The 13,892-nt window shown below is 45.0% G+C and overlaps 1 protein-coding gene across 5 annotated transcripts in view; it reads right to left on the reverse strand.

Annotated features, from left to right (window-relative positions):
* Window positions 1-340: 340 nt before the first annotated feature.
* frc (UDP-sugar transporter UST74c fringe connection) overlaps window positions 341-13,892 on the reverse strand; it is a 45,892-nt gene continuing 32,340 nt past the window's right edge. For 3 of the 5 annotated variants that reach the window (XR_014700124.1, XR_014700125.1, XR_014700123.1), the window contains 4 exons: window positions 13,118-13,200; window positions 5,049-5,129; window positions 758-899; window positions 341-671 (listed from right to left, as the gene is read on the reverse strand). Coding sequence is in view for 2 of the 5 variants with exons in the window: in XM_084576185.1 (XP_084432311.1) it covers window positions 668-671; window positions 5,049-5,129; window positions 13,118-13,200 (168 nt within the window). In the remaining 3 variants the exon portion in view is untranslated. Of the gene's footprint in view, window positions 672-757; window positions 900-5,044; window positions 5,130-13,117; window positions 13,201-13,892 lie in introns of those variants that run through there. The other 2 variants (XM_084576185.1, XM_084576186.1) reach the window with 2 other exon arrangements.

Genomic DNA, 13,892 nt, shown 5'->3' on the forward strand with positions numbered 1-13,892 from the left:
GCAGATGTGATTTTTTTTCAAGTTTACGGATTTTATGGACTGTTCGATTATTCGGACCGTTTCCCAGGTCCTGCACCTACTCCGAAGAAGCGGTCGGCGACTGGTGTTCGGTACTCAATCTAAAAGCACGCCTTGAACTCCTTTACTTCTACCAGAGCAAGAGCATGCAGAGTATGAGCACTCCCTGCCTGCCAAGAATTACATAACAACGGTGCAACAACCTTAACATCAGCTCCTGCAGATAGTTCAGCTATGAGTAGCCGTATCACATCTCTGGAGATGTTCTTAGGCGGCAAGAGTCTCACAAAGATGCGCATAACCACGCTCAAGGAGGGCAGACTTCTCTTCATGATCATCTTTACTTTCTTCAACAACAATGCAGACATGCAAAAGGGCAGACTGCAAAACAACATTCTCTAGCAATCAGTTTAACACAAAGCAAGCTTATATATAACCAAAAAAAAGTGGGTTCACCTAAAGTGCCCAAATGACACGAGATTGAGTTTAGGTCTTGAATAACAAGAAAGAAAAAATGCCCCTCCACAGAACCTGCTGAATGCTCACAAATGTTTCAACAAGGTTCTTTCATCTCGGAAAGCACACAGAACAGCCCCAGCCAGAGGAATCCAAAGTACCAGGCTTGCTGCTCAGGCTAGCTTCCGAGATATCATCTGGAATACAACGAAATATGCACAATGTTACAATGCCCAAAGTGGCCACCTGACACACGAGACACCTACAAACATTGAAACGATACCTTGTCTACTGCAGGAACACTCGACCGAGAAGAGAGTGCTGCTGCTGCTGTGAGTCCTTAAAATATCTGATCCCGGAGGAAAATTTACTAAAAAGCGTATCAGACATCAGCAAGCTCTCATCTTCTACTTTGACTTCTTCTCCTGAAATGGGAAGTCAGTTCGTTGCGGTAAATGTGTTGCGCACACACTGCTATGAAATCAGTGCCTAGACTATTAGCACTAGAACTGGATTTTTGTCTTTGTATTAACCTTCCATGCTGATGCTTTAGGAGGAGTGGTTAAAACAATTTCGAGCTCTTTAATTATTCCTGGCACGAAATAAAATGTGAACAATGGAACTGATATGCAAATAAGTGGACTGCACTGTATGTTCATGAAGCACTTCTGCATGAGGGATGGCCACTGTGTCAACTGTCCACGAAAGACAAAGAGACGTGCCCTTGGATATTGCAACCTGCATTGCAGACGGTGCTCCACCGTCTATTCTCTTGTGACATCACACAAGCACATCAAAATGGCAGTCGCTCTCCGTGGAAGGAGTTTCCCGATTCCGATTTCTATTGAGTTTTTTGTAGTATGTGCCACGTGCTAGGCACTAAAACTTTGCAAGTAGAGCCACAGACTAGTATATTGTTCGCGGAAGTATAAAATGGCAATACATCCAATGGCCCTGTCATTGCTCCTTTAAGTGCCCCCAGAATTTTTGCACTGCTTTGTCATGCTTAGCATCAAGTCCAGCAGCTACACAAGAATGCATTGTTTAACACTTATGCAAGGCATTAAGAAGATGGACACTGAGCTATCTTACAACACAAAAACAGATTTAGAAATGGGAGACCGACAGTGGTGGCCCAGGGGATATTAGAGAAGTAGGCTCGTAGCAGCCAGATATTATCTGGCTGCTTGAATTTTATCTGATAAAATTCAACCCGGAACAGCCTCCTCATTCTTTGTACCAAAAGCCTGATGCTAAGAAATGATGCAAACATGCGCATATACAGGGTGTTTAAGCCAACTCTGATGTGTGGCTGAAGAACATTTGAAAGGACTGCCAACAAATTTCTTAAATGTGCAAAATTTTCTACCTGTTAATCAAAGATAAATTAACATACAAAATAAATGATGAAATCACCACAGCTTTGCTATCATTAAAGTTGGTGCAAAGTTTCTGCGCTAAAGTGAGAGAGTAGATTGGTAACGTCCCGTCTAAATTGATTTTTCATTACAACTTTAGCTTGGCTTCTTTTTATGTTCAAAAGAAGGCCCATAAAATCGTAACCTCGTCAAGCTCACCTTTTCTCATGATTTCATCGCACAGTGACTATAAATCATGCTCGCACGGCAGATGCTGTGCAGCAGAGACGTGGTCATGGTTATGTGTGCACAATATGGACACATAACAATCCATAAACAATTCTACTGCATCATGGGAAGTTAAATTTAGTAAGAGCTCCTGTTTGCATGTACCCAATTCCTATTCTGAAAGTCTTAGTAGGCACAGCTCTACTAAGAAAGTGAAAAGCTTAGATACTGTTACAGTGAGTGCAAATGAGGTCGGTGAAATCAAGCTTACTAGGTAGAACGCATTCTAAAGCCATACTCAGCGTTATACGGTGACCCTCCTGTGTGTTTTATGGTACACCGCAAATGCAACATAAACCATGGAAGCAATTCTCTTGGACTGGTTCGGCAGCCCTGCCCAGCCAGACGTGCACAATGTATGCACACATGATGTAAGCCAGATGGGATTGAATTCCACCAATCATCTTAGCAAAAGAAAAACAGGGGAGCTATGTCTGCGCATATTTGACAGTCGCCACCACCACCTCAACATTCGTAGGGTTTCCAGATGCTACACTGCATTCCAGCTGAAGCATTGGGGTAACCGCGTCAATAACCACCCATTCTCAGCATTGTAAAACCCTTCTATAGTGAACTCCGATATAGTACAGTGAAACTAAAGTCCCATTTCATCTTCCATAGACAATTGAACGTCTTTTACCCCTTCATAGTAAAGACACTTATCGGTTACACAGTAGAATCCCGCTATAGTAAAAACTTTGATATAGTAAAGTGAAACTGAAGTCCAAGTTCATCTTCCATAGACAACTGTACATTTTTCCCCCTTTATAGGAAAGATGTTTTTAGTAAAAGGTGGTTATAGTAAAGTGCGCCTGGCCGCGACGACGACTTCCACGATAAGACATCACCGCGCGCGCGCTCTACCTAGAATCACGGGGCAAAGGTTTTCTTGTAAATGAAAACCAAAAAATAACACCAAGTATTCCTTTAAATAGCTTTACCACCATGCTTAGCAGCATTCAGGAGAAGCCTACATTACGGAGGCCTTGGAGCCGTGAGGGAAAGCACGCAGTGCATAGGAAAAAAAAATGTAAAGCTGTCTACAAACATCGAAAGGAGGCGGTGCGGTCCGTTCAAAAAGTAAAGGAGAGTAAAAGTGCCACAAGAAATAGGGAAGGGGAAGAAAAGAGCGAACATTCACAGCACTGTGCACCACGAAGCATGAGGCAGCAGAGGTAAAAAGTGGAGGTGCAGCATATGCAGCCTTGCAGCAATTGATTGCAACGCACATTCATCATTTATTGCTTTTTAAAAGACAAAAACAGCAAAAAGTGACGCCATGTTCATGCAAGGCTTTGGTTTTCACATGAAATGAAGCTTGGTTGCATCCGTAGCCACATTGTCCTCCTGCTTAAGAGGTACTTCCACAAGATGTAAAAAATTTTTATAACAAAAAAATTGCATGAAGAGATGATAAGAGTGAGATAGAAGGTATTTGTTTGTTTTTTTTCATTAGGCAACAAGACTTTTTTTGGTAAGTGCCTATTTAACTACCAGACAGCATCTTCAGAACCATGTCATTACCAACAACTGCTATAGTAAAGACCCTGATATAGTAAAGATTTTTGCTGGTCCCAGTGACTTTACTATAAAGGGGTTCTACTTAGTAAAGCGCATCTAGACACAACGATGACTTCTCACGAAATGACGTTGCCACACATGCGCTACCTAAGGTCGCGGGGCCATTAAAAAAAAATAACTCCGAATTTTTTTTTAAACGGCTTTGCAACACGCAGAAGCCAGCTTTACGTAGGCTTTGGAGCCATGGGGGAAAGCATGCAGCGCGTAGTAAAAAGAAAAATTAAACTGGCTACAAACATGGAAAGGCGATGAGATCCATTCAAGAAGTAAAAGAGAGTAAAAATGCAGCAAGAAATAGGGAAGAGAAGAAACAGCCGAACATTTGCAGCACTGTGTTGCATGAAGCATGAGGCAGCGGTGGCAAGAATTGGTGGGGCAGCACATGCGGTTTTGCAGCGCTTGACAGCCACATGCATCACTTAACTATTATTTCATAAATGACAGAAACAGTAGACAACATCTAGTTCATGTAAGGCTTTGGTTGTGTTAGTTTTTCCTTGTTTCCTCAAAACAAATTTTTTACTGTTTACTAGTTTACAACAAGGATATCTGCATCAAAAGCAGATAAAGTATACAATGCTACGAACTGATTTGTCAGTTTACATACCAATTACATTGTGCACTGTAATTTGAACTGCTTGCCAACCAGTCCTCCCTACACTGAACTTCAACAAGTTGCAAGTTCATAAATGACAGAAACAGTAGAAGATGACATCATGTTCATGCAAGGCATTGGTTGTGTTAGGTTTTCCTTGTTTCCTCAAAACAAATTTTTTACTGTTTGCTAGTTTACAACAAGGATATCTTTGCATCAAGGGCAGATAAAGTATACAATGCTACGAACTGATTAGTCAGTTTGCTTACCAATTACATTGTGCACTGTAACTTGAACTGCTTGCCAACCAGTCCAAAAAGGTACTTCCTACATTGTATTTTATACTATCTAGCAATATATTAATAATAGTTTTCTCATCCGCATTCTTTTTTATTTGTTTTTGCAAACAATCGAGTGAATATGTCCAACATCTTGAAAACTGACATTTTAAAAAAAAGTAATTACACTTTTGAAATCAGTGAAAGAAAAAAAATGATTGACTGTGCATCTTCCTTAAATTTACCTAGTCGAAATATATAACAAATATAAAAAAAAATGTTCCAAGAGCCCTGTCAACCCTTAAGAAGCCCGGTGCCCTATCAACTATGCAGTGCCTCCAAGCTCTGTCAAAAGCATGCTTTTTTAGTGAGCCCCAATCAGAAGCTGCCCAGATAAACAAGCAATCAACCAGAGCAAGAAAGAGATGTGAAGTGAAAAGAATGTGACAAGGAAGTTCTGCTTAAAGGACTCACTTTGGTTGTGTCGTGGGGATTTGTTGCTGGCTCTGCTTGTGAATAAATGTCAGATAGGAATACAGTAGGCTCCCTGCGACGCTGGAAAGGAAAAAGGCAAAGGAAATGAAATATAATAGAAAACAAACATGCTAAGGTTCTTAAAACTCAATCGGCACGCAAAGCTCACCAAGGTAATCACACTTCGTTAACTCCCTGCAGGAATATGGTACACATGTACCACTCATTTGCCATGCTCCAAATGCCAGCAAATGGGAATCGGTGCACAGATGTACCATATTTCTGGATGCTACCAGACACCCAAACAAATCATTCATTATGTTATCGTTCTATAAAAGGCATCCTTAGTAGCCTGCATGCTTTTACTAAGTGAACATATACAGTTTGACATACCCCATTCTGGTACAGAAAGATGAAACTGTATGAGCTATTCAGTCTTTTTCTATCATTGAACTGGCCAAAATAATTCTTGAAGCAATTCACAGCTTGAATGTAAATCTTTTTACATGTCACTAAGACAATGACATGAACATGTACATCCACATTTGAGTTCTTAATACTAAGCAAAAAGTATTCTTTCTATAAAACAGGAACCAAACTGGTTCAAATATAAAATTCCCCGGAACACTCAACAACACTGCACGTGAAGGAATTTCTCGAAGAAGTGCTACTAATCTGGTCTAATCTAGACCAGGGGTTCTCAAACTAGGTTCAACAAGCTGATTTTCACGATTCCACAAGCTCCGAGTCAAGCAGCACAAATCGTGGGCCCAATATTAGTACTGCATCGGCAATGCAGTACCAATATTGGGCCCATGGCTTTTGCTGTCTAGGTAATGGACTGCCTCCCCCTCCTCTTCCCCCACTTTACCTGTTCTACTTTTTGCTCGGGGCCTGGTTTGTTGAGAACCATTTTAGTGCATCAGCTATTCCTAACCTAGCTCATTCCTGATGCGGCAACTCCCTTTGGCATAGTGCCAAGATGTTGTGCATCCCCAGCAGAGGCAGCTTGCCCAATGAACATTGCTGCAAGCCAAACTGCTCCAACATTAAGGCATGTTTGTGCAGAATGCCTGAGGAAGGTTTAAAAGGGGGGCATGGCACAGGTTACGCACGTTGGAGTTCGTGCACGTGGCAACTGAAGGTGTAGGTCGCACAGCCTAGTTAGCTGAGACAAGACATAAAAGCGTGTACACCCGTGAGCAAAAGTGGTATGCGCCCCACGAACTGCGACGACTGCATTTTTTTTTTGTATAAAAAGATGTGCCAGACAAAATTGCTTGGACAAGATGGCAAGTATATCAAGCAGGGTACCTTATGTGTATCTCAGAAATAACTGCTTCTCTGTCAGAAAAATCTGGCAGGCAGTTTTCTCGCAGCGCGAGCAGTACAAAGCGACTCAGGCTATGAGAGACGCCGCAGTAGAGGGCTCCGGAAATTTCGACCACCTGGAGTTCTTTAACATGCACTGACATCGCACAGCACACAGGCAAGGCCCATCGGAAAGCGGCCGCCGAGGCCGGGATTCGATCCCACGTCCTTGGGAACAGTAGTCGAGCGCCATAACCACTGCGCCATCCCGGCGGGGACGAACAACTGTACATTTCAATTATCATTTTCCCGGGCGGTTCGATGGCGTCAAAAGTAGAGGGGCGAAGTTTCGCTGCTAGTGAGCCCTTTTCACCCAAAAAAAAAAACAGTAACTGCCAAAGTAGGAAAACAGGCCTAGGCAATGCAGAGCAGGGAAAGGCAGATTACCAATGAAAGGTGGGCAGACTGTAATGTTATCGTTGAGTTCACTGTTTAAGGTGCTTTTCACAACAGCAGCTGCAGAGTCGCAGACAAAGTGCCACATCACTCTTGGCGCTCAGCTATCACAGCCACATCCTCCTCTTTCAATCTTATGCTCTTTGCTGGCAGCACTGAGCTTTCATCCTCCGCTCTGCTCATTCACTCAGCTGGTTATGGTCCCAAAACTAAAGCTGTCATACAGACGAACAGGCACTTAAGAGCTATGCCCTGCTCTTTTTTTTTTTTTTTTTTTATTGACATACGGGAAAAAAAACTGAATAACAAGTAGCACATCCTAAGCAAGGTATTTGAAATAACGATAAAGCATGCTGTTAACAACGCTCGGGGTTAGGTGTAAAATATTTGCAGTTGGCATACAATGAATTGAAAATTTATATAGCAGGCATACAACGCTAGATGCACTTGCAAATGAAAGAAACTCATTGGCTGGAAAAAGCAAGTCCGTCTGTAACGCATGTGATGAATTCTTCGAGAGTCATGCACTTTACAGCAGTGCCAGGAAGGGAAATCCACACATTAATCGCTTTTGGAAAAGAACTGTACTTAAAAAGATCAGTGCGAAAAGAAGGAGCTGAAATAAACAGAATGATGATGCCGTAATATCTCGTCAGGACAAATTTAAAATTATTGTGATCTGTCAATATTAATTTGGTTATGAATAAGTCGCCCACCTATTTCTCCGACCCTCAAAGGACCGAGATTGCGTCCGAAAAATCAAGCAGTTCGAAAAAACGAATTCCCGCAAACAAAAGTCACTTTATTTAGCGAGCAGCTTGAAAAAGTAGTGAATGTGCCTCTGCGGGGTGCTATGTTGCCGTACAAGTAAGTCGGCTTGCACATCGGCAAGGGCGACATTCTTGCTATACACAGCCGACAGCACCATCAGAGCTCAGGTTAGTTCACTACTAGTTGGTAGCACAAGCTCGGGCTTTGCCAAAGCCCGAGTCATCCCTTTCAAGCGCCTGGCAAACAATTTCATCGTCTGTGAGTTCAGCGCAGAGCTCGATCTCACTGTCAGCGTTAGCAAACTGCTCCAGCAGCGCACAAGTGCTTGATGAGGTCAGCAGATGAAGACGGCTGATGAGATTCACTGGTGCTATCATCGGATGACGACGGCACTTCATCTCTGATCGCGAAACCCACATGGTGGAAGCAATTCTGCAGTGTCTCCTCGGTCACTGCCTTCCATGCATTGGAAAGCATGCTTAGTGCAGACAAGTCATCGGACACAGGCACGTGTTTGGGAATCATGGCTTTCAGCCACACCAGAATGGCTTCCTCGAGTTTCGGGTAGGCACATTGGCTGATATCCTTTTGGCGGGATCCAGATAACTTCTTGGCGGCTTCTAGAATTTTTACCTCGTTTTTTAGGTAATCAGAGGTAGTCTGCTTCGAAATTGCAAATTGCATTGCAACGTCCACTTGCGACCGGCCACTTCCCACTTGTCTGATAATGGCAACCTTCTTTTCCAGAGTCAAATGGCTGCAATTTCCTCGCTTCGATGGTTTTGTCGAGGCGGCAGATGAGGACGGCGATGTCGGCGCCATCAGTAACTGCCTGTACAGTAAAAGCTCGTTAATTCGGACTTCTAGAGACCGTAAGATATGTCCGAATTAACCGAAACCCGAACTATCGAGAGAACAAAAAAAAACATGCGCGATTTTATCTCAACATACCTTTATTACTTAAAGTAATCACGGATGCTTGTCTGCTTTCCCGCAGAAACCCGTGCAGATACTATTTTCCTCAGTCCTTCCAGGTGCTCAGCAGCGCGCATGCCATCTGCAGTGCCCCAACAAAATTCCTCTAACACAACGAGGGCCTCTGCTGCTTCCTTCACAGTGCGAGGGGGCCGAGGCTGCTCCTCTCGTAGCCCCTCTTCCTCCTCCGAATCTTCGTCGTGCAGTACATCCCGGACAATTTCTTCCTCAGAGAGCCGGCTGTAGCAACACCGTCATCAATGCTGATGTAATCGGCGAGTGTCACCGCATCCGGCAGCAGACCTCCGAAATCCGGGCAGTCATCTGCATTGTCGTCTGGAGACACTTCTGCCACTGTGTCACTGCAGGGCTCAGGCAAAACGAAGCCACTAACAGTTAGCGATGACGTGCGCAGGCATGTTCTTCCAAACGTAGGCAAGAATGTTGACCGCGCTCAGAAGATCCACGTCGTACTGCTTACCGACTTCATTGCACAGTAGCATGCGCTCCATTACGCGCCTGCGGTATTTAGTCTTCACATACTGAATTATACCTTGGTCCATCGGTTGGAGGGCCGATGTAGTGTTGGGCGGCAAAAAAAAACAACTTCAACGTTGTTCAGTCCGATGGCACTGTTATGTGCACTACAGTTGTCAAGGACAATTAACACCTTGCGGTTCTTCGCGGAAAACTGTCGGTCTAACTTTTGTATCCAGCCGCGAAAAATTTCTGATGTCATCCAGGTCTTTTTATTAGCCCGGTACTCCACTGGAAGAGCAGGCACGTTCTTAAAGCACCGTGGCTTTTGTGCCTTTCCAATGACAACAAGCAGCAAGCGCTCTGTCCCTGTCATGTTTGCGGCTAAAAGGACGGTGACTCGTTCTTTACTCCTTTTTCCTCCAATGCAGGGATCTCCTTTCATTGTCACAGTCTTGTCAGGCAATGCCTTAAAGAAAAGTGCTGTTTCATCAGCATTAAAAGTGTCATTTGGATCACATGCTGCAATATGTTCCAGCAGCTGAGCGTTCTTCCAGTTGTTGGCAACATCTTCGTTGACGGCACCTCTTTCGCCGCACACAGTCTTGAAAACGAGACCATGTCTGTCTCTAAAGCGCGCACACCACCCTTCTGATGCTTTGAATCCATCGATATGCATCATCAGTGCAAACCTCTCGGCCTGCGCCATGATGAGGGGTCCACTCAATGGGAGGTTTGCATCACGCGAGTTGACCACCCACCGAAGCAAGGCTTCTTCCAACTCCGGATGAGCTGCTGTTCGCAGACGCTTTCTTGACGCTTGGAACTTCTCGCTTTCGAACGCCTGAAGAATCTGTTCTTCATTTTTTACATATGTGCTCAAAGTACTCCTTTTAACGTCATATTTTTTCATTGCTTCTTGGCGAGAGAGCCCGTTCTTAAAGGCCCGCAAAATTTCCACTTTGGTAGCCAAGTCCTTGGCCTCATAGCTCTTCGGCCGTTTTGCCGGTGTTGCCATTGGGGGCGAGTGCGGTGATACCAGCGCACAACAGAGAAGCAATGAGCCGCACTAAAGCGAGCAGTCTTCAATAGAACAGCGTAGCGCACCGACAGCAGCAAAACGACAAAATGGCACCGCCAGTAACGTCGACTCGTGAAAAAACAAGAAAAAGCGCCCATCCAGCCACAAGTCGAGCCAAGTTGATTCATTGATGTCCATGGCGATGCTGCTTTTGGGTATCGCTATTGCGCCGCGTTCGTCTTATTTTTATAGTGCCTAGAATATACTATGAACCCGGATATATCGAACTCGAAGGGGATCGCGAAAAAGTTCGATATATCGATAATTCGATATACAAAAATTGGCTTGTGACGGCACTTACGATGCGAAAAAAACGATACCGCATTTGCCGCGTAATCGACCCACTCGCATAATGAACCCTCTCTCCACTTTTGCTTCCGAGAATTTAAAAAAAAATAAAAATGCTTTAAGGCCAGCTCGCTCACATGCAAGCGATTGAGCGATCTCAGCGACGAGCGGCAGCGACAGAGCGAAAAATTTCCACCTTGTTGGAACTGCGTCCCGCTCGTCGCTCGAGCCACAGCGGCAGCTTAAAACAAGGTTTCTGTGTCGCTGCGGCAGGAAATCGCGAGCGTTTTCGCTTGCATGCCGTTGGCGCGCGTCACTCCGTTTCGGTCGTCGCATCCACAGCTCATTTCTTGGCACCGTGCCAAGATGTTGCGCAGCGATAAAGTCAGGGCGCGTTTATCTTTTTATAGCTCCTCCGGTGGCGGGGAGCGAACTTGGAAGAGTGCCCATGATGGCTTGATTGCACAAGTCTGGTTCGATTTATCACGCCGCGCTTAGGGCGGGCGTCATGATCGCAGCAGCTAACGGCGTGCTTCCCTTGATTCATACATGCAAAAATATACGGCTCTCGCCAAAAAAAAAAAAAAAGAAAGAAAAAAGCCTGCCGCTTCTTAACATCCGCAGCCGCCATATCTTACGCTACGTCGCGCGTACAGCACAACGATAAGAAAGAAAAAGAGAGAGAGAGCTGCCGCTTCTTAACGTCCGCAGGCGCCATAGCCACGTCAGCCGCCGCGCGCAGAGGGTTCGCAACACACGCTGGAGAAAGCGTCCCACGTCTGTCTGAAAACGGGCTGAGCTGGCTTGGCGCATGCGTAGCGCGTGCTGAAGGAGAGAGCTCTGCAAAAGAATGGGCACACCCACGCACATGGCTTGCAAACGTAATGTGCTGGCGCGCGGGAAACGATAACTGCAGATGCGCGCGCCTTTGGCGAATGGGCGCGGCGCTGTCCAGAACTGTCCCCTCTCATTCCTTCCGCGCGTGGCTTGAAAACGTCACGCGGTAAACGGCCAAGAGTGATGCGATCGTCTTTGGGGAAGGCACACTTTCCAATGCGTAGTGCGGAGTTCTATATATATCGAACGACGGTGAAATTGAGTTCGATATATGACGCGGCTTTCCTATACTTTTACATGGGATTTTCAAGGGGATATTCTGTGAGTTCGATATAACCAAAATTCGATATATCAGGGTTCGATATAACCGGGTTCAACTGTATTATTTTCGTTTTCGAGCCTCGGTAGCTGCCCGAAGTTGTCCGAATTATCCGTCCGAATTAACGAGAGTTTCGTCCCCTAGACTCCTATACATAATTCTGGGGACCAGGCACGAAGGTCGAATTATCCGATTTTCCAAATTAACGGGAATCGAATTAACAAGCTTTTACTGTAGTTGACGCGGCGATGTAGACAGCACAACACATTACACGTGAACGGCGACTGACGGCTGTACACGATGGCAGCACGGCAGCACTGGCACCGGCAAGACAGTGCAGCAAGCAGTGCCTGCTATCGAGGCTATACCGGCTATGCGAGGTTCCGATGGCATGATCAGCCCGTGCCTCCTGGAGAACAGAGGGTGCAGCGTCGCACCCGTCTCCACAGTATTGAAATCGGCAGTCTGTTTCACTGAGAGACATTGTGGTGGAGCTAGCATTACACCCTATACCAATACATGTGTAACGTGCGCGCAAAACATTTGCAGGTGCACTTTTGCTAGTGTAGCCCTTCCTTGATTTTCTGCTGGTTTGCAGCATCTTCAAGACAATTAAAATGCGCAGAAGTTGCCTGCAAGTGGCTGCTCCGCTGGCGTGAGGAGTGTCCGCTAGCATGGCCTCCGAGATCACCCCCACGCGTGCACGTTTTGCGTGTGTGGGGGTGATCTCGGAGGCCATGCTGCTAGAGAATAACTTCGCAATGTGGACGCAAGCCGGAGCCACAATTACACCCTTTTGGGAAAAGGAGTGGGAGAGGGTATGGCGGGAGGCAAAACCCCCAACACTGCAGGCACGGATAACTAAAAAGGCACTGCATCAGCGGACAATATGACACGTGGGTTCGAGGTTGCAGAAAACCAAAATGGCAGCAGCGTTGTTTGCGTTTTCGGTAGCTCTTGAGTCGCGAATCGAAAGAAAAAGTCCGGAAAATGGAATGAGAAAGATTTCAAACGTCCAAAATTTTGGTCGGTGTTATACATTGACTCTATGAAATGCGTGGCGGCGCCATGGCAAGGTCCGGATTTTCAGGCAGGTCCGGAAAATTGGCCGTCCGAAATATCGGTCGGCAACTGTAATTGGTACAAGTATTTTAGCCTTTCAAGTTTTTTATGTGACTATTAACGTATGAAAACCAGCTTGTGAACAAAGATCGGAAGAGGAGGTATGACCTTGGTAAATATGAGACCTAAGTATGTACTTATATTGCATTGCCTTTTGGATCATTTGATTTTCTAGTTTAAAATGCAACTCACTCCCAACTAACTGCCCAAAGCTTGGCAGTAAAGGCTTCGTTTACTGAAATGCCCAGGCTCTGGTTGTTTAATGCAGTTGAACCTAGATGAAGACTGAATTGGAGTCAAAGAAAATCGATAGAAATAAGTTGTGCCTTAACTACAGAAAGCAAGTCGCCTCCCTTGAACATTATGAAATAATCATTTAAGCGCTTGTTTATCGTGCTTTCTGTGCAAAAAAAAAAAAGTATTTTTACTCACCTGATGTTAAGGCCCACAAAGTTAGCGAGGTTGAAGATGTAGTCACCGCCAACGTACATTCCAACATATGTGGTCATTATGTTCTAGGGTAAAAATAAAAGGTAGAAACATACTAAAGTGACAACACGAACAAAAAACAAAAATTGGTCTGACCATTTCTGTTAACACCTAATAAACATCCATAGGAAAACTTTTTATGAACAAGACAGCATGGCAAGGCATGGCACTCAAGTGCTGTGCAATGTCAGTGCACATTAAAGAACACCAGTTGGAATTCCGGAGCCCTCTACTACGGCATCTTTCACAGCCTGAGCCACTTTGGTATGTTAAACCCCATAAACCAACAAGGCATGGTGTATGGTATCGTATATGAGGCTGTGCCAAACTGAAATTGGTTATGAAGGATGCCTTAGTGAGCAGCTCCAGAAAGTTCAACCGCCTGAGGCACCGACATCGCACAGCGCGTGGATATCCTTTGTTTTTCATGTTTATCAGCTGCAACCACCACATCTTTGCAAGCTTGCTAGTCTCATCCCTACACCCGACTTTCTGCCACCCCGTGCTATGCACGAATGTTGTCCTGCCTTCCACATTACATGCACTAGCCAAGCCAATATTTTTTTTGTATCTACCTTGACTTCAGCTAGGACATCATTAACAACTCACTCCTGTTCCTTGTCTCACCCTTTCTTCGAGTCTCTCAATGTTACAGGTCTCGTTACATGTTGACTACACTTTTTTTCACCAGTTTCAAAGACTGTGTTAGGTTGGTGAG

This window comes from Amblyomma maculatum, chromosome 8, assembly GCF_055883805.1.
Source record: "Amblyomma maculatum isolate TAMU_Amacu chromosome 8, ASM5588380v1, whole genome shotgun sequence".
NCBI lineage: Eukaryota > Metazoa > Arthropoda > Arachnida > Ixodida > Ixodidae > Amblyomma > Amblyomma maculatum.